We start from the raw sequence: 19,832 nt of genomic DNA, 5'->3' as shown, positions 1-19,832 counted from the left end.
GACCCCACGGCTCGCGCTGTGACCCCACGTCCCACGCTGTGACTCCACGGCTCGCGCTGTGACCCCACGGCTCGCGCTGTGACCCCACGGCTCGCGCTGTGACCCCACGTCCCATGCTGTGACCCCACGGCTCGCGCTGTGACCCCACGGCTCGCACTGTGACCCCACGGCTCGCGCTGTGACCCCACGTCCCATGCTGTGACCCCACGTCCCGCGCTGTGACCCCACGGCTCGCACTGTGACCCCACGTCCCATGCTGTGACCCCACGGCTCGCACTGTGACCCCACGTCCCGCGCTGTGACCCCACGGCTCGCGCTGTGACCCCACGTCCCATGCTGTGACCCCACGGCTCGCACTGTGACCCCACGGCTCGCGCTGTGACCCAACGTCCCATGCTGTGACCCCACGGCTCGCGCCAGACGTGGCCCCATGTGACGGCTCACGCCTCTTCTGCGTTTACGCCTGGTGAAGCGTGGCCACTTCTGCAAGGATAAGCCTTCAGCTGTTCGAACGTGCCAAATAGCAAATGCACCAATTATTTTTTTATCGAGTCTGTTATTTTAATGTTTATTTTGTTTGTTTGTTTTGCCATTCCCCAATGCAGCCCGTCCACCAGTAACAACATCCCCCTGATGCGGGTGGTGCAGTCGATCAAGCACACCAAGCGGAAGAACAGCCTGCTCATTAAGGAGGGCTGGATGGTTCACTTCACCAACAAGGACACCCTGGTAAGAGGGAGCTATGTGGCCCATTGCTGGGGAGGCGGGAGTAAGGGGGAGGGGGGTGTATGGAGCTACCACCGCCGCTGTGATCCTGGATTTGAATCTGGGTTTCATCCGCCCGTGATTATAGCGGGCTCTCAAATTCAATGACTTGATGATCTCAGCCCACTCGCGGACGTAAAATCCTCATTAAATTCGTGTTTTTTTTTCTTTCTTTCTTTCTGGAATGGCTTCGTCATCTCCGTGACATGAGGCCAATAGATCAATTGGAATAAAATTTGGAAAAGAGGCCATCACAGCAAAAGGACACCTGGTCAGGAGCTTATGGACAGGATGGTCACATGCACAGATAGCTGAACACATTAATTGCGAGACTGATGGATATGTGTGGACAAGTGAGAATCTTTCTTTATGTCTTCTTGTCCGCATATGGCCACGCGTTGTGCGTTCAACTTCGTGTTCAGGCCAACATTCCAAATGGACACTCCGTCGCGATACTTCATCTCGGCGTGCGATGCGAATTGGCACCATTGGAAAGGCGTTGAGATATTACCAATAACAAAATGGACGCACTGTTCGTGGGCTCGTAGACGATGAGCGACCAGAACGAAAGGCAGACGAGCAGGCCTATAAAAATGCAATGCACAGTACATGGAAACCATCGCTCTGATGCGATTCACGTAGAGTAGGTAATACAAACTTAAAGCTGAATCTTTGTCAATTTAAATTTCCTGGCTAAGGGGGATGATCGTGACTTTGTTTGAATCTTTAAAATTAATTAGGTTCGTGCATTCTTTCACGAACATCTTGTTTATCGAGAGTCTAAAGGTCGACCAACCAAAGTCAAATCTCTTGTAACTTTCCAAAGTACGTCACGAGAATGCAATGATCATCGCATTATCTCGGCATCGCCTTCATCTACTATAGAAGCACAAGTTATTAGACTTAAAATGCAAAATTATATTTAGCGATGCGCTTCGTTTCTCTTCGGAAGCGTACCGTACGGCCGTCTTGGATAGCGTCTCCTCATGAGCATATTACGTTCCGCTGATGGTGACTGTCGGATTCCAAAAGAAGTTCCCTCCTGATCTGTGTCGCGGAGCTGAGTAGGTTACACGTGCTGCGGTGAGCTGCAGCGCTACGTGCAAACACGGGCCACAGGAAACAGCAGAACATTGGTTTATTATGGCGAATAATTAACGTGTGAATGAACAAAATGATCACGTGGTGGGTGTCACTGAACCCTGGCGAATGCTGTCAGGTGTGGGTCTGGCTGCCTGCGCTAATTGCCGATGTAACCCCGTTCGCGCCGAGATTTGCCGCAAAATTACTCGTGCCGAGCGTCTGTCGATGCCGTATAACGAGACCGGTGGGTGGAGGCGGGGGGGGGGGGCAGGGTGGGAGGGGGGGTGGGGGTCATCTTGTTCCCGTGAAAGCGATCGGCCATGCGATACGTGGCTAGGCGATTCAGCTCCCGGCCAAAAAAAAAAATCCCCGCGAATTTACCGTTGCAGCCAGCGAGCTGAGAATTATCCATTGGGTGCATTGGGAAGGAGTGGGGGAGTCTATTTGAATTGTGACTGAATTACGCTGGAACATTTTTTTTTAAAGGAACATTTTAATTCAATGTAGTTATCTGCCCCCCCCCCCCCCCTTCCCTTCGCTTAATGGAATTCTGGATTCCAAGCATTAATATAATTTATTTTGGAAACCCAACACAAATGGGAAATAAACTGGAAGATGTGCTTTAAAATTCATCGCTGCACGGCAGGATTCACATTTCACGAGTTTGCATTTGGAGCAAAAGGCTTTGCTTGAAATCAGAATTGCATTAACGACTAAATTATGGAGGCATCAACACAATGTGTGTGCGCGCGTGCGTGTGTTTGCGTGCGTGTGCGCTCCACACACAGATGTACCAGCAGTCCTGTGTGGGATGAACAGTTGTTATTTTTAGCCTTTTCTCTCACAGTCCTCCGTTGAATGTGGAAGGAATTAACAGTAATAACCTTGCTTTAAACATGGCCGGCCATTATGATTGCTACATGCTTTTGCGGTAATGAAGCGACGATCTTTGCTTAGCAGCCGCGAGGCTAACGGGTTTTGATCATCCGCCGATTTTTTTGAAGTCCGTGGTATAGCACTAAGAGGTTGTGGTGACACCTCGTGATTTAGAGGAGCATTTTATTGCTTTAAATCGTATTTTTTTTTCAACTCTCCAAAGAGATGTCTTTAAACTGCATGGAGAATCTGCACACAGGGATGCCAAGACCTCGGACAAAAAAATTAATTATGGAACAACAGCAAAAATATCCTCTGCCAAGATCGACACTCAGACTTTACGTGAAAGGACCGATGTATTTGTTGTTTTATTTCATGGGTAGGAAAGCTTTTACTCACAAAAGGGCCAAATACGACATACCAGATATTGTTGGCAGGCCACACATTAACGCACGCCCTTGGCGTCATTAGGGTTATTCAATAAGAATGGAACAATGAATGAGGGCTCACCATGACCGCACCAATGGCATGCGTCTGCTTCCCTCTCACTCGAACACTTTGGTGTCGGGTCACCTTTCAGACTCTGACTTTGTTTCAGCTGGTCAAGGCCCCATTTAGCTTTTAGAAGGACAACCACAGCTCAGGACTGCGGGTAGTGGTGGCTCTTACATGACATCACAGGATGGGGATGGTCCACACTAACAAGGAGCAAAAATAACAGCTATCCAGAATCCACCAAAAAATGTAATTGTCCAGAAAATACAGCTTTTTTGAGTGTGTAAATTTAGTGGGTCAATTGTATAGTTTAGTGGTCATTATGCAACCATCCACGTGGAGACAATTCAACATAAATACCTTTTTTTTAAACGACTTGTCATGTGCTTTGATGAAGCCAGTATTGGTTACATTTAAGATTAATATTTGTCGTTTATAGAGGTTTATTTTTGTCCAGGATACCCCCTCAGTTCCTCTCTGCTGCTTACTCTGTGTGTGCTGCTGTCACTTGTTGACCTGGTAGACACTTGCAAAGAGAGACAAGATGTCTCACCTGCTTCTCACCTGGTCAATTGAACTCTGAGAATGAATGTGTGCAGAGTATTCCCTCGTTAATCGTGAGGGATGCATTCTGGACATGCTCGTGAATTCCAAATTTTGCAGATCATGATATTGGCCTATGAAAAACTATCTTCTAGAGGTTTGAGAAGTTCTCTTTATCTGCCTCGTCTCTATATTCTCTCATCGCTTTTCCTCATCACTTGATCTCATCATTTTCTCACATTGCATTCTCTCTGATCACGATCTCATTACCATCTCGCTAGCTGTCTTTCTCTCTCTCAATGCAGTCGTGTAGAGTTCCGGATGCCGTTCGCGGAATGCCACAACCACGGACAGCAAGTTCGTGAATAACGAGGGAATACCGCAGCTGTCTTGGCATGTGGCTGAACGGTGACGGCATTTTTTTCATTGCAGCGGAAAAGACATTACTGGCGTCTCGACAGCAAATGCCTCACCCTCTTCCAGACCGACACCGGCAGCAAATACTACAAGGTACGGATGCACCCCATGCACATGGATTGTCATAATCGACCGTGGTTTATCCACTGCTGGATGAAGTCCTCCCCAAAGCTGGCATCATGCACAGTCCTGCAATGTGACAAATATTATATTGAATTCAAATAAATCACATTGTTATAAGCTCTGTTGTGCGTTCATGCTATGTTAATAATGGTGTTATTAATGTATCTAGGAAATTCCCATTGAGTCTCAAGACTCTTTTGCAGGAGGGTTTGTGCATTGGTTTGCTTGGCCACTTCCACACCGCACTGCCCACTGTGTACTTGTGTGCTCCCGCGTCGATGCTTCACACCTTCATCATCAACTCACACTGGCCAGCACAGTGAAGTATGATAGTCTGCCTCTTCCGTGTGCAAAACATGTTCGCAGCGTTGAGTCTTGTAATCCATTCGGTGGCATGAGGAGTTTCCTAACGTGTAGGGTTAGCACCTTGTATAATGAGCTAGTGGTCCAGTTATGTGATGAACAGACCGCACTTCATACATTCACGATATGAGGACTATTTATTCTTGGTTCTTTCGGTAAAGTTACGTAGAACCAAGAATGTGAATCCACGCAGTCACGAAAGCTTAAAATCGATACGAGGACTCTTTCATTTACCATTAAATTCTTGTTTGTTTACCCAGGAAAGCTTCGCTGAGTCTCAAGACTCTCTTCCTGACAAATAGTTTTTTGCACTACTGGGTGATGTTGTTGTCATGAATATTTGCCCAATACCAGTTGCATTATACGGGGGTGGGGGGTGGGGAGAGGCTCACAGAGGAAACCAGAGAGCGGCCCGGAGGGAAACCCACGCAGAACAGAGGGAGAACATACAAACTCCACACAGAAAGGCGCCCCGAGTTGTGAATCGAACTCGGGCCCTTTTTGCCGCCCGTTTTGTAAAGGAAACCGCCGCACCGCTCGTCAGCGTTTTACAAACGCTATTAAGTGCATCCCGTTGCCTTCTCCGCAGACCGAGAGCCAGGTAATGCCTGTGCCGTATATTAGGCGCATGGTCAAATAACCCCCCCCCCCCAGCAAGAGTGTGCCATCAGAACGGACCACACGTGTACAGCTTACTTCCCCCCCTACACGTCTCAATGCAAACCCCACCGATCGACGGGCCCAAGCAGCCTCCTCAATCGCGTCCTGCTCTCCACTCCCTGCCTCCCACCTCCCCCGCCCCAACCCCCCACCACCCCAGGAGATTCCACTGTCCGAGATCCTTCTCGTGGAAACGTCGCGGAACTTCGGCATTCTGCCGCCGGGCAGCAACCCGCATTGCTTCGAGGTGACGACGGCCAACATGCTGTACTTCGTCGGGGAGAACCCGGTGACGGTGACGGGCGCCGCGGCCGTGATGAGCTACGGCCTGCCCAGCAGTGGCGTGGGCACGGAGGTGGCGCGCACCTGGGAGATGGCGATCCGCCAGGCCCTCATGCCCGTGCTGTCGCAGGGCGCCGCGCCCCCCGGGCACACCGGGCACACGCCCCGGCAGGGCCGACGTGAGTGGCGCACCTCGATGGGCACGGTGGTGGAGGAGTGGTCGTCTACCGTGGGCTGAGACGACCAGTTCCCCTACACTTGAGAAACCAGTTAAATCGGGGGGGCGGCTGACACCACCCACATTCAAACTCTTGCATCTTCGTGGTGCTGGCTTATTGCTCGGACTCATGAATCATCTAGCTACTTTCTCCTGTGTTTTTATTTTTATCGTTTTTCGTTGGGCAATAAGGTCTTGTTTCACTGGCTGCTAAATATAAAGAACCACAGCGAGTGTAAATTATATAAATTGCTTCAGCAAAGGGGAAACAAAAAAAATTATCTTGCACACAGACACACACACACAGCTCGCCGCATCTAAGATTCACCTCGAGGGTAGAGGTTGCGGCAAGGAGATGAATGAATGAATGAACCCAAACTCTGGTGCTTGTGTTCCAGGGGAAGTCTCCATCAGCATCTCGGTGTCGAACAGTCAAATTCAAGAGAACGTGGTGAGTGCGCGATGAATGAGTCCAACAATCCGAGAACCGGTTCCTTGGCACATTGTTAAATAAGTTCCATTGCAATAAAATTTTAATTCCGTGTACATTATAGGACACGTATTTCTGTGTTCGAGGCATGGTGCTTGACTAATTTTCACTTTACCAAGTCGAGTTAGGGGCTCATTCTAACCAGGAGGAATTGGAGATCAAATGTGTTAATCACGAGGTTTGTGCTATATTTGACCTTTTCCCAGGATTAAAAAAAGTCAGCAACCTAATCAAATGTGGTTTTATAAATGCCTAAGCTCTCTTCTTTTTACTATTTAATCTTGCAGGAGAGAGTTGAGAATATTTTTTGTCAGAATAATGCAGGCAATATGTTGAGGTCAAATGGGGGGTGACTTTAATAATTAAATTTCACACACATTTTCCAGTAATACATAAAGACAATGCTGAGTTTCGCCACGTAAATATGAATGACACATTTAGGTTCCTCAGCCTATGCGTGCCTTCTGGATAAATGTTTTTCATCAGCATTTTTCTTTTAATTGGGGTGAAAAAAGATGCTTTTGGTTGGGCGACCGTGGCAATTGTTATGGTTTATGTCAACGTATGATTGCATCGCCCACAACCAAATGCCAGGAGGTTTACAAACGCTTCCATTCGCGTGCAAAATAAAAACAATGCAGGATGTATCATGCGCTCAATTGATGTGTTGTTGGAAACTGCTTGGCAGACCCTAACACTTGCACGTTATTTATGTGTAGGACATAAGTCAAGTTTACCAGATCTTCCCGGACGAGGTTCTGGGTTCTGGGCAGTTTGGCATCGTTTACGGAGGTAAACTAAATAAGTGCACTTTGTGTTTGTATATATGCCTTGGAAAGAGTGTGCAATCACATTCCAATCAAACTGAGAATATTTAATCTTCACAGCTGTAATAGACTGGCTGCTGCTGCAGCCACATACACTGTTTTAAATTCCAAGGCGATCCTTTCCTCTACCATTTCAAGTTTGCAACCTTTCCACCTACTCTATTATGGGATTACAAATCGGATCGGATAACATCGAGTCGTAATAATACATTAGTTGCTCCATTGGCAGTCGTGCACAAGCACAAACAACTCAACACCTTGAACGGAAAAGAATATTGTATATAACACTGTAATAGGCAAACATTTTTGGGACAATTTACAAAAGAACAAAACATTTATGCAGGTCTAATGGAGGGGGTGAGTGGGGAGAGGCCATGGCAGGGAAACAGAGAGAGAAGTGAGAGAGAGCAACCGGGGCACAGCACCAACAACAACAACGATGATGATGATGATGAAAACGACAATGAGCCCCAGGGGCAGCCTGGGCAGCATCGCAAGTCCCAGGAAATGCTCAGGGGAGCCGTTTGCCAAGCGAGTTGCAGGGCCTACAAATGTGCAAAGAAAACCACGTTTTGGTGGTGGTGGTTACCGAGCAGCCAAACTCCCTGCAAATGATGGCAGAGGAGCTGCGTAAAGGCCATGTGACAAATTGTCACCGGCAGTTACACAAGCAGTGCATTTATGATGAGTAGCTGTGCTGTTTCAGAATATTCGATCTGTATTGAAGAGTTAGACATTCTGAATGACAGCAGGAATTGGAATACTGTAATGTGACATGTGCAGGTCTGTTTTCCTCTATGGATGTGAAAGGTGGAAAAGTACAGGGATCCTACATCGCAAACTAGAAGCAAGATAATTTGTTTTTTTTAATGAAGGCTGTTAAACAGTGAATGGACAGACAAGATGAGTCACTAAATGCATTACGGATAGCAGGTGCACAATGAGAAAGTTATGATTGGTCAGTTGGATTTCTTGGACATGTAATAAGAAACTAAGAGGCTGAATATAAATGTGGTGTTGGCTGGGAATCTCATAGGTACAACAAGACGCAGCCAGGGAAAGTACATGTGAAGAAGGTGCTAATCTAGATTGAAAATTCATTTCTTCAAAACTGAATTTTGTGTTTGGTTTGTTTTACTTAACCCGCACCTTCGATTATAATGCGGGTTAAGGAAAACAAACTAAACTATGTAATTATATATACATAATTTTGTTTCATAATACATTTTATTTATACAACCCTTTTGCTGAGTTTTAAAGTGTTACATGACCAGGACAGGTGACATCTTATCACGTAAAGCAACTATAAATACATGAAAAGACCTAGGTTTACAATTGATGAGTAAAACTTCTCTAACTACACTATACATAGACGTAAAATGTAAAAACGTAAATATCTTGGGAACAGTAGCCAATAAGTTGTTTTAATTGTCATATTTGAATTCGGCACATCAAGATCCATAATAAAGAGCACATTCCATCTCTGAAGCAGACGACGTCTAAAAAATTGTAGACCAGTGTTAGCACACTTGGCTACGTACATCATACAAACATGTGCAGTTTGAACAATTGGGTGCAACTGGGAGTATCTATTGCGACTGTTCTTGAGGAATATCATGGACAAGGCTAAATGGAAGGAAGACCTTGATTGCCAAAATCCTTTGAGAAAGGACATGGTAATTGGAGAGGGAGCTTAGAAATGGCATAAAGTGTCAGCATCATGACTAGCAAATAAAAACACGGTTTATTGAAAAGTACATTTGATGGATAAATCTGGGCCTGCCATGTCCACAACGTCAGGTAGAGGTAGTCCACGTTGCCTCTTGTGTGACTGGAAGCAGCCATTGCAGTTGCCTACTCGGGTGAGCAGCAATGAGAATTTTCATGTTTGTTGTTGTTGTCGTACGCAACACGCCATAATCAATTAGCATCGTTGTGGAGAGCAAAAGTAACAAAAAAATAAAGCGGGCAATATATCTCCTTCAACCGCGCAAGGCCCTTCCGGGAGTGAACACTCTCAGGTGTAATGGAAAATGATGCGGCAACTAATGAGCCACACAAACCAAGCCAGGTGCTAATGCACAAATGGAACCTTAAAAACTCTCCAGTGTGCGACTGTGGTCATCCAGAACAGACTGTACAACAACATAGAACGACGCAATGCCCGATCCACAAATACGAAGGAGACATCACAGCGATACACTCCGCTACTCCCGATGCGGTTATCTGGCATGACCACCTGAATGTGATATTGTAGTTGTTGCTCTGAATCTACATCAACCATACGAAAGAAAGAAGATGCAGCAACTGTTTCCAGTGACCATTGCCAGCGACACTTGCCCTAAAATGTTTGCAAGCGCATCACGACATTTATCATTAAAAACAATGTGTGTATGTGTGTGTGATTCATAATTACTCATGTTTGGGTCAGATCATGGAGATATCAATGCCAATTTTAGCTATAACTCTACCGCCACCTGACAAAGCTGATGAAATAAATTTGTCACGTGGGCAAATGTGTAAATCGATTTGGTTGTTCAACCGAGTCGCGCTATGGACCACCCCTTTGTGTGCCCTGCTGGCCTGCACAGGCGTCGTAACTTGCTGACCCGCCCGTACCAAACATCTGTGAAAAAGAGCTTCATAGCTCATCGGATTCCTCCAGTATAAATACAGATTCTGATACTCGCTCACACCACTTCGTCTCAAACGGCCTTTTGAAGGCCATACGGGAAATGTTTGTCTTTTGGCGTTGCATTAAAACATTCCCCGCCATCGGGCGCTCCTTGCTTGCGGCGGCACTGCAGGAAAGCACCGCAAGACGGGCAGCGATGTGGCCATCAAGGTGATCGACAAACTGCGCTTTCCAACCAAGCAGGAGAGCCAGCTGCGCAACGAGGTCGCCATCCTGCAGGTACCGGCCGGCACGCACGCCGCCGGCGTGGGTTTGCCGCGAGCACAGACGACCACATCGCACCGACCGTTCGTGACGACCTGCGCAACGGATTGACTGCAAGCTGTGCACATTCGTATACGCACACGAGTGTTTACACCAGTCTCCGTCACGCGATCTGATGGACATGTGGTGTGTGCCGGTGCACTCCATTGGCAATCGTCACCATCTTCATGCGGCAGCTCATGTTGACGCTGATTGCTCTGACAGCAGGGTTTGGACCCTGCAGCCTTGTGGTCAGCGATCCATTGGCCTGGAACTCGCCATCATACCCACTCATCTGCTCACCCACTCACTTACCCAGCGATCATGTGGCCTGGAACTCACCATCCCACCCACTCATCTACTTACCATCCCACCTACTCACCCACTCACCTACTCAGCAGTCCATTGGCCAGGAACTCACGATCCCAACCACTCACCTACTCACCCACTCATCTACTCACCCACCCACCTACTCACCCACTCACCTACTCACCTACTCACCCACCCACCTACTCACCCACCCACCTACTCACCCACTCACCTACTCACCCACTCACCTACTCACCCACCCACCTACTCACCCACTCATCTACTCACCCACTCACCTACTCACCCACCCACCTACTCACCCACCCACCTACTCACCCACTCACCTACTCACCCACTCACCTACTCACCCACCCACCTACTCACCCACTCATCTACTCACCCACTCACCTACTCACCCACTCACCTACTCACCCACCCACCTACTCAGTGGTCCATCGGCCTGGAACTCGCTTCCGCTGCGTGATGTTCGAGACTCTTCCCAGATATTTAACCAGTTCAGTAGAACATGCAAGATAGAACTGTTTAATTGGAGCTTACAATGTACGAATATTGCACGCTTGTGATAAACTAGGTTATAAAAATTGCGCATTTCTAAATTTGTTTACTTAGAGGTAGATGGAGATGCACGCCAGAGGGGATGGAGAGCAGTTCCCGAAATTGCTATTTAAATAGGGGCCTACAATGATTTGGCAAATAAAAACAATCATTTATTCTGATCGTATATACATTTATAGAGTTCCATTTAGTTATATTTATTTGATATAGCCCTGTGAGCCATTCGGATCTTGAATCGGATGCAACCGCAACAAACAAAAAACAAAAACATGAACAAGAAAACATCTTAAAGTGATTATGTGACTGTGCAAACAGAAAATCCAGGAAAAAAAACATCAAAATATTCCTGAAATAGCACCGTACACCAACGCTGTGTGCAAAAATCCCAGTGGGATGCAAGTCAAACAACAACAACAACCACAAGACAACTAAGATTAAGGCCATCAGTCTAACTCCGTACTACAATAAACAAAAACATGGCCAAACCAAAACACTTTTCGAAATCACCAAAATAAAAGCCATAAATGCAATGTAACAGTGATCATAGGGACTGTGACCGAATTTTTAACAATAAACTACATAAATAAATTAAAACACCAAAATCTAGAGCCATAGCTGGCTGCATGAGTCACTCCACAACAACAGGAGCATCAGTCGGAGTATCACATTTTTCAATGCACCTTTAAGATAAGCACACTAAATCAAATTACAGATAATACTTTGCAGCGGTCAGCCGGAGCGAAACATTTTATTTTATTTTAGGCCACTGAATAGCAGTGGCAGCTAGGGGTGTATAACTCCTCTAGAGCAGTTTTGAGTGAAGATCTCATAGGTAGTGATTCAAGTTGCAGTTTATTGGCAATAGCATTCCAGACCCTGGGGGCATCAATAGCAAAGGCCTTTCCTCCGGTTTTTGTACGATAATAGGGAATGTGAAGCTGGTAAATGAGCGAAGACCCGAGGTCAAATTTGTTCTTTGAAACAGAGAGGAGATCCAGTAGGTAGTCTGCAGATTTTTTTGTAAGTACATCGTGAATAAATAAGATCTGGTGCACAAGCCGTCTAACATTAAGAGATGTTAAGTTTGACCCAATGTAGAGATCACAGTGGTGTGGTGAGTCCTATATGGGCAGTTCAATGCAAATCTTAAGGCCGAGTGATAGATGGAATCAAGCTTCTTCAGTACAGTACTTGGGGCTGATTTATACACGATGTCACAGTAGTCAAGTAGAGGCAGTATGGTAGCTTTTATCAATTCCAAACGGAACATTGGGGGGAAGCAGTGCTTCTGTCGATACAGAAAACCAATTTTTATTTTTGTCTTTTTACCAATATAATCAATGTGATCTTCAAAATTCAGTTTTGAATCCAGGAAGACCCCAAGATACTTATAGATCTTGACTTGCTCTATTTGATCATTAGTTAAGGAATCTAATTGGGGAAAAATAACTTCCTGATTTAGTCCCGGTGAGAAGCATAGCACCTTGGTTTTGGAGGTATTCAGGACTAGTTTAAGAGCAACTAGCTGATGTTGTAGTTTGTTGAAATCACCCTGGAGCTTAGCAATCACGTCATCCGGAGAGCGGCCAGCAGTAATCAGTATCGTGTCATCTGCAAAAAGATTTACCCTGGAATGATCCAGTTCAGTGCCCAAGTCATTGACATAAAGAGAGAACAAGAGGGGGCCGAGGATGGAACCCTGTGGAACCCCTTTTGTTATCTTAACACTGTTTGACCTCCAACCATCTGTGAATACAGTTTGGGTGCAAGAAAAGAGGTAATGTTTTAACCATTGTACTTTGTTTTCGGAAAAAACCGAGGCAACTTAGTTTACTAAGCAGGGTGTTGTGGTCTACTGTATCAAAAGCTTTAGACAGGTCAAGAAAAAGACAGGCACAGTACTGCTTATTATCAAGGCTACTGTAGTTTTGATTCAGAGAGTCTAATGCAGCAGATGTGTGTTTTTCGGAACCCAGATTGTTTTAGATGTAGTAGATTGTTGGTGGACAGGAAACTGCTAATTTGGTAGTTCAATAATTTTTCAAAAATTTTCATCAATTGGGACAAAATTGAGATAGGTCGGTAGTTATTGGGATCATCTTTAGGGCCCCCTTTGTGAAGTGGACAGACATAGGAATGTTTCCATTCTAGAGGAACTGATGCTTCTTTGATGGACAGGTTGAAAATATGAGCTATAGGTTTGTATATTAGGTGACCAACAGTTAGTAGAGCAAAGACGGGACAACTATCTGCTCCGGTAGAGGAGGACCCTTTGAGGTAGGACAGTTGTTTCAGAACATTTCTTTCGTGGATTGGCTGGAAACTAAATTTGTTTAATGTTTGGACAGGGGTGTAGGAATTTGCATGAGCAGGGGTGACTCCCAATACATTATCAAAAAGATTACCAGCTTCAGAAAAATGAAGGTTAAAATTGTCAACTATTTTTTTTGGGATCATATTAAAGCGCCTTAGTCCAAGGCGCTTTAAAATGATTATAACATTGTACGTAAGAGGATAGTGGTTAAAATAGAGAGTGGGGTCATTAAAAGTGGCTGTGTAGTTGTGGTGGTGGTAGGATAGCAGGCAACAATGGTTATGAAGGGATTGAGGTAGGGGGTAGTGAAAGGGGTCGTGATAGGGGTTGGGGTTGATAGAGGCAGTGGTTGGGGTAGTGATAGGGGTAGCGATGGGAGTTGAGGCAGTGTTCGCTGGCCGAGTCCCCCTGCAGAAAGAAGCTGTACAGCTCGGGAAGTAAACATGCTGATGCACGTGAACTTGTTTTTTTTTTTCGTGTCTCCCTGTGCGGTTCGCGGTGTGGCCGAGGTGTTGTGGCTGAGCGGTTGCGTCTATTCGTTACCCCGCTCCCTCTTCGCCCCCGCCGCCCCCGCAGAGCCTACACCACCCGGGCGTGGTGAACCTGCAGAGCATGTTCGAGACGCCCGAGCGCGTCTTCGTGGTCATGGAGAAGCTGCACGGCGACATGCTCGAGATGATCCTCTCGAGCGAGAAGGGTCGGCTCCCCGAACGCAACACCAAGTTCCTCGTGACGCAGGCGAGTCGCCGCGGTCGGCGCGTCCTCCCTCGCCAGCCGTCGGGGGGGGGGGGGGGGTGGCGCTGGGGTCGGTGTTCCTTTGTGGAGCAGCGCAACGCCGCAGAGGAGTTCCCCGCCCACCCCCCTGCCCGGCCGCCCTGGTTAATGCTGCGAGGCGGGGGAGGGGGGGGCGGTGTTAACAGAACGTGTGCGCCGTCCGATTCGCAGCGGACGTTAAACAAACCGCGGCAGTGTTTTGAAAAAGAGTCGGTCGTCGTGTGCCGGCGTTAGCTAATTGGTAAATTGGAATCATCGAGAACAACATCGATATATTAATAGGTTTTTAACAACATCGATCCTTACCGACAGAGGAATGCCCATTTGCATGGTGGTGCTTCATCACCTTGTGCCGCACAGGGACAGCTGTCATCAGGGGGTGGTCCCCTAGGCCAAAAACTAAACCTACAGCTGGACACTGGACTGATCCGAGATGAGATGCGATATGAGGTGCTTTGAGTTCCTGGGGAATTTTAGAAGCCCAACAAATGGAAATGCTGAATCCTTGCGCACTCTCCAGAGCTTATATAAACTCATGGCCCTTTTTCAGTCTGGTGCTGTGTGGGTGAAGGGGGATTTTGTAGAACCATGATTCACCACGGTGGTCGGTGCAGGTTGGTGAAGTGCAGCGACACACTTGACCTTAGCCGTGGCCGGGAATCGAACGCAGGTCACTCCGGTAATAGCGTGGTGCCCTAACCACCGTGCCACCACTCGCTTATATAGAGCCGATACAAACGCTCCTGTTCGTAAAAGCAGACAGCTAATTTGCCATCAAAACAGAGTTCACCGCTATTGTTTCGAACGGTTTAAACACCGAATCGAGGTCAACTCATCTCTGCTGTTTTCCCCATCTAAACCATTGCACCCTTTTTTGTCCATTTCAGATTTTGGTGGCACTGCGGCATCTGCATTTCAAAAACATTGTGCACTGCGACCTGAAGCCAGAGAATGTGCTCTTGGCATCCGCAGATCCATTTCCACAAGTAAGCAGATGCCCCTGCACTCACCACACGACTGCAGCCGTGCTCACGGACACGGACTGGTTGTAAGACCGCTCTATACATGTAATATTACGCTTGTTTATCCAGGAAGGCCCTCACAGAGTCCTCGGGACTTTTTTTCGGAAGGGTTTGGCCAAGTGTCTTGCAGTAGGGTGGGCGATTTTGCAATGTGTGTGATCCCAATAGTCATTTTCAGGTCATGTTTCAGCATTGGGGTGTCGGGCCAATACCGGTTACGTCGTGTGAGCTTATAAGGTTAGGTCAGGGGTCAGCAAGCAAAATAACACGAAGAGACATTTTTTTTTCTCAATCGATAAAAAAATAACTAGACAATTCAAGATCTGCAATGCAACGTGAATTCAAGACGGCGGTCCTTGATGAACAACGCCAGGAAGCAGTCCTTGAAGAACCACATGCGGCTTCGGAGCCGCAGGTTGCCGACTCCTGAGCTACGGCAAGAAATCAGAGTCCAGAGGGAAACCCGTGCAGAGCAGGGTGAGAACATGGCATACTCCAAACAACAGAAAGGTTGCCCTTCTTTGCTGGGAGGCAGAAGTGTTACCACTGCGCCACCCTGTCGCCCATATTTACCTGCAAACAGCATTGGGGTGTGGCATGAATTACAATTGTAGAAGGGTTAAAGAGAATGGGATCGAAGTCCCTGGGTGTGTCAATGAACTGCATTTAGAATTGCCCCATTTATTTTTAGATTGGCAACAAACTACTGACCACGGCTGGGATTCACTTGCATCAAATTAAAAATACACACAGATTATGGATGTTCCCGATTTCAGGATTAAGCTGAGAAATCAGAAAATATTTTCGTAAAAGAATATCGGATTATCTGCAAACAAACATTTTTTGGATTAACAGAAGTAAATGAGATGTCGCAGGTTTTGCAGCCAAGTGCCTGATTCAGTAACAATTAAAATGGAGATAACTTTTTCACACTTCCCGCCAAAGTAATGTTGGATATATTACATTTTCAAAGCTTGAATATAGCCAAATTAATTGCAAAACCAAACTTAGCACCACAGAGTAATGTTTATGCAGGCATTATTAGTAATTGGATTGAGATCATGAACTCTCCACGATTGAAAACAAAAGCCGATTGTTATAATCACGAATTCAGGATGGCAGTAGCGGGGGGGGGGGGGGGGGGCTCAGGCCAGCCAGGCCAGCCAGGCCAGCCAGGCCAGCCAGGCCAGCCAGGCCAGCCAGGCCAGCCATGTCATATAATGAGCATCGCGATCAATATTGTTTTGAACAGGTCAATGCAGCAGATTTGCCAACTCGCACCATTGCAAGTAAGCACTGGGCCTCCCGAACTGTCACTTGAACATACTCCCTGGGTGCTCTCTGAGCGAGTTTCATTGAGCTTGGGTACACAGATTTATCAAGCGCGTCTACACCTATCTCCAAATATGGGTTTTAGACGACCGAAACACAGATTCAAAGTGTCCGTTCGGCGCTCTGAACTCTGAGCCACCACAGAACGGCCCCTGTGTAGTAGTTTAGTGTAAAGTGGGGGGGGTATACAGCTACTCAGGGGACGGTCTGACACAGTCGATGTTGAACAAACTCTAAAAAGTGCTAACGGGTAAAGAGCGTGAGTAACGATGCCTGCTTTCCCCTGCCGTGCATTCAGCGCTGGCTCTCGCGCCACTCTGTATTTGAGGGAAAGCCCCTGGAGAAATTGCCACTCGCGTTAAGTATTATGCTGATGGTTTTTGACTTGACTAAAATAATTCATAAGCTGGGGGGGGGGGGGGTGGCAGAGCCTTCTTCTGCAAGAAGGACTCGGCCCCCTACAACCGTGCCGAGCCACGGTTTGTCGTACCTCACGACAACAACAACTGCCGCCATTCACCACTAAGTGGCGGTGACGTCACCACGCCGCTTGTGCCAGGCTATGAGGTTTGTAAGGCCACGTGAAGTGTCGAATGCCCGCTGGCAGGAGGTCACGGGGGACAGACCCAGGTGCCATCGGTTTTCTGACCGAGATGACTGGCAGATGCACCGGCTGTGCCCCCCCCCCCCCTACTGTGCCAACTTGCTGTGTTTTAGCCGACCGGCGCTCCGCTCGTTGTTGTGAGCGTCATGTCTCACGCACGTGTACCTCTGGTTACCCTCGAAGCAGCGGTCACTGCATCTCGCACTTTCAGATGCACTTCTGTGGCCGTCTGAAACGCTTTTCTTTCCAATATTAGGAAGGCTGGAAGCAGGTAGATCGCTTCACTGTTCTGGCAAATCGCCCAATGATTCTGGATGTTATTACCAGCGAAACGTTGTACTCAAATTGTAAATGTTGTGGACTTACTCTCCAACACGACGGTGGGCTGAAGAAGTAACTAATTGGCACGTTTTGTTTACGTGACAAATCCCTTTCTAATTGGCTGTGTCGGGTGGTGGAGGGTTACGGCACATTTATACTTACGCCATCTAACCAAAACACCTTTATTATTAATGTTGGTCGCGAAAGCCTACATGTTCAACTTACTAATTTGAGGCTCAGTCGACCTAGGGAAGGCCCAGGACCAGTTCAGATAATCATCACCAGTGTCGACCACAAGCAGAAATCGAACGCGGGTCGCCGGGCTCATAGCACAGCGCGCTAACCGCTACGACACAGCTCCTCATACACACATACATACGCACACACACATAACGTACGCACGCACACGTACACGCATGCGCTTGTGCGTCCGCCGCAGGTGAAGCTGTGCGACTTCGGCTTTGCGCGCATCATCGGCGAAAAGTCGTTCCGCCGCTCGGTGGTGGGCACGCCGGCCTACCTGGCGCCCGAGGTGATCCGAAGCAAGCAGGGCTACAACCGCTCGCTCGACATGTGGTCGGTGGGCGTCATCGTCTACGTGAGCCTCAGCGGCACCTTCCCCTTCAACGAGGACGAGGACATCAACGAGCAGATCCAGAACGCCGCCTTCATGTACCCGCCCAACCCCTGGAAGGAGATCACACAGGACGGTGGGTGCCATCGGGGATCGCGCGGGCGACGGGGAACTCCGAGCGCCGGTGGCATTGAGTTGGCGTGTGGCTCCTCCACGGTGGGGGGAGGCACCTGGATTTGGGCCTTCCCATGTCACTGAGAGGTCAGGCAACCCAGTGCCTATACTTGCCGTGGTGTTGTGCCATCAGTAGGGAGCTCTTCCCACCTGACACCAGTAACCAGTAAGCATGCAACGTTGGGTCAACGCGGTTGGAACCGTTTTCCCAACGTTTCTCCAACGTTGCCCCATCGTTGCCCCAACGTTTACCCCAACGTTGCCCCGAAATTTCTCCCTACGTTGCCCCAATGTTGCTCCAACGTTACCCCAACGTTTCCCACCAACGTTGCCCCAACATTTCTCCCTACGTTGCTCCAATGTTGCTCCAACGTTACCCCAACGTTTCCCCCAACGTGCCCCCAACGTTGCCCCGCTGTAACCTTCACTCCGATGCCATGCGGCAGTGTACATGGCCCAGCCAGATCGGGCAGCGTTCGGGTGACACTATAACCATAACGATGTTGAGGGGGGCCATGAGAGATGGCATCAGCTTGGAGGAGGCCTTCATCCAGCAGTGGCTGATGATTATTTGAGTAATCATTAAGTATAGAATTATCATTCATACTTGAGATGATTCAATTCATTGTCATGATATGGATTCACTATTTGATTGCCTTGTTTGTAGTGTCTCATTTGTTCTCACTGAACTGGCAAATTTCAAAAATGTTTTTCTGTTTATTTCTCACTTGTTATATCCAATTCTGTCTTACGTGCAGCCTTCCATGCAAGTACTAACCAGGTTGGAACCTGCTTAGCTCCTGAGATTGGGCACATTCGGGGTGATTTAGTCCAAGTGCAAACTACACTTCGGGATTTGCAGTGTTGGGTAACACTTGCAGGTGGTTTAATTGGATGCATCGATTTGAATCTGATGGAATTGGCTTTGTTACAACTCCGCATTAGTGTAGTGACACGTGCTTAAGTTGTCTTTGTGCGTTGCCCCGTGTGTCTGATGCATTCCTCCCTGGCGTGCTTCTCCCCTCCAGCCATCGACCTCATCAACAACCTTCTCCAGGTGAAGATGAGGAAACGCTACAGTGTGGACAAGACACTCAGCCACCCCTGGCTGCAGGTGAGCAATGCTTTTGTTGATTAATTTACCCAAGCATGAACTTCAACAGATTCGTCAATAACATGGCCTTAAAAATGAAACGCATGTATAAGTGACGTTTCAGGCAATGACCCTTCCTCATTGCTCAGTGGGCTTGGTCGACCGTCTCACTAATTCTGATGATTTAAACTGCCCGACAGTCATTACTCTCTGTAGCAGGGTGGGGTGTGGAAGTGCTGCCCCCTACTGTGTGCGCCAGAGGTGACTTTAAGTGTATTCAGACGTAGCTCTGATATCCCCTCTTCCGTGTTCTATCCCTGAACACAATGCCTGCACCGTTCTACGAGAGAACCCAATGGACTCTCTGCCTCGTGACGAAACGCCGATAGCGCAACCGGGCATAACATTGGGGGGAAACATCTTACCTTAATGTTCCTCTTTCGTATGGCTGATGTAGACGCAGAGCAACAACTACAATTTCACATTCAGGTGGTCAAGCGAGACAGTGGAGTCAGGAGCAGAGGGGGAGTAGTGTATCGCTGTGATGTCTCCTTCGTATATTGTGGTCGTTCTACGTTGCACGGTCTGTTCTGGACGACCTTAATAAAACGGCGCTCTCACTCGAGCAGTCCGTGCGAGGGGCTCCCTGCGGCTGACCTG

The 19,832-nt window shown here is 47.7% G+C and overlaps 1 protein-coding gene across 3 annotated transcripts in view; it reads left to right on the top strand.

Annotated features, from left to right (window-relative positions):
* LOC116943200 (serine/threonine-protein kinase D1-like) overlaps positions 1-19,832 on the top strand; it is a 168,337-nt gene that overhangs the window by 139,276 nt on the left and 9,229 nt on the right. For all 3 annotated transcript variants that reach the window (XM_076067712.1, XM_032955849.2, XM_076067711.1), the window contains 10 exons: positions 606-729; positions 4,195-4,272; positions 5,486-5,786; positions 6,223-6,275; positions 7,034-7,106; positions 9,949-10,055; positions 13,855-14,016; positions 14,940-15,038; positions 17,771-18,041; positions 19,108-19,193. In XM_076067712.1, coding sequence (XP_075923827.1) covers positions 606-729; positions 4,195-4,272; positions 5,486-5,786; positions 6,223-6,275; positions 7,034-7,106; positions 9,949-10,055; positions 13,855-14,016; positions 14,940-15,038; positions 17,771-18,041; positions 19,108-19,193 — 1,354 coding nt within the window. The remainder of the gene's footprint in view (positions 1-605; positions 730-4,194; positions 4,273-5,485; positions 5,787-6,222; positions 6,276-7,033; positions 7,107-9,948; positions 10,056-13,854; positions 14,017-14,939; positions 15,039-17,770; positions 18,042-19,107; positions 19,194-19,832) is intronic.

The sequence above is a fragment of the Petromyzon marinus genome, chromosome 17, assembly GCF_048934315.1.
Source record: "Petromyzon marinus isolate PM22_M1 ecotype Great Lakes invasive population chromosome 17, UKy_Petmar_22M1.pri1.0, whole genome shotgun sequence".
In the NCBI taxonomy this organism is placed as follows: domain Eukaryota; kingdom Metazoa; phylum Chordata; class Hyperoartia; order Petromyzontiformes; family Petromyzontidae; genus Petromyzon; species Petromyzon marinus.
The sequence above is the reverse complement of the archived record's forward strand: the minus strand, read 5'-3'. Positions and strand labels throughout refer to the sequence as shown.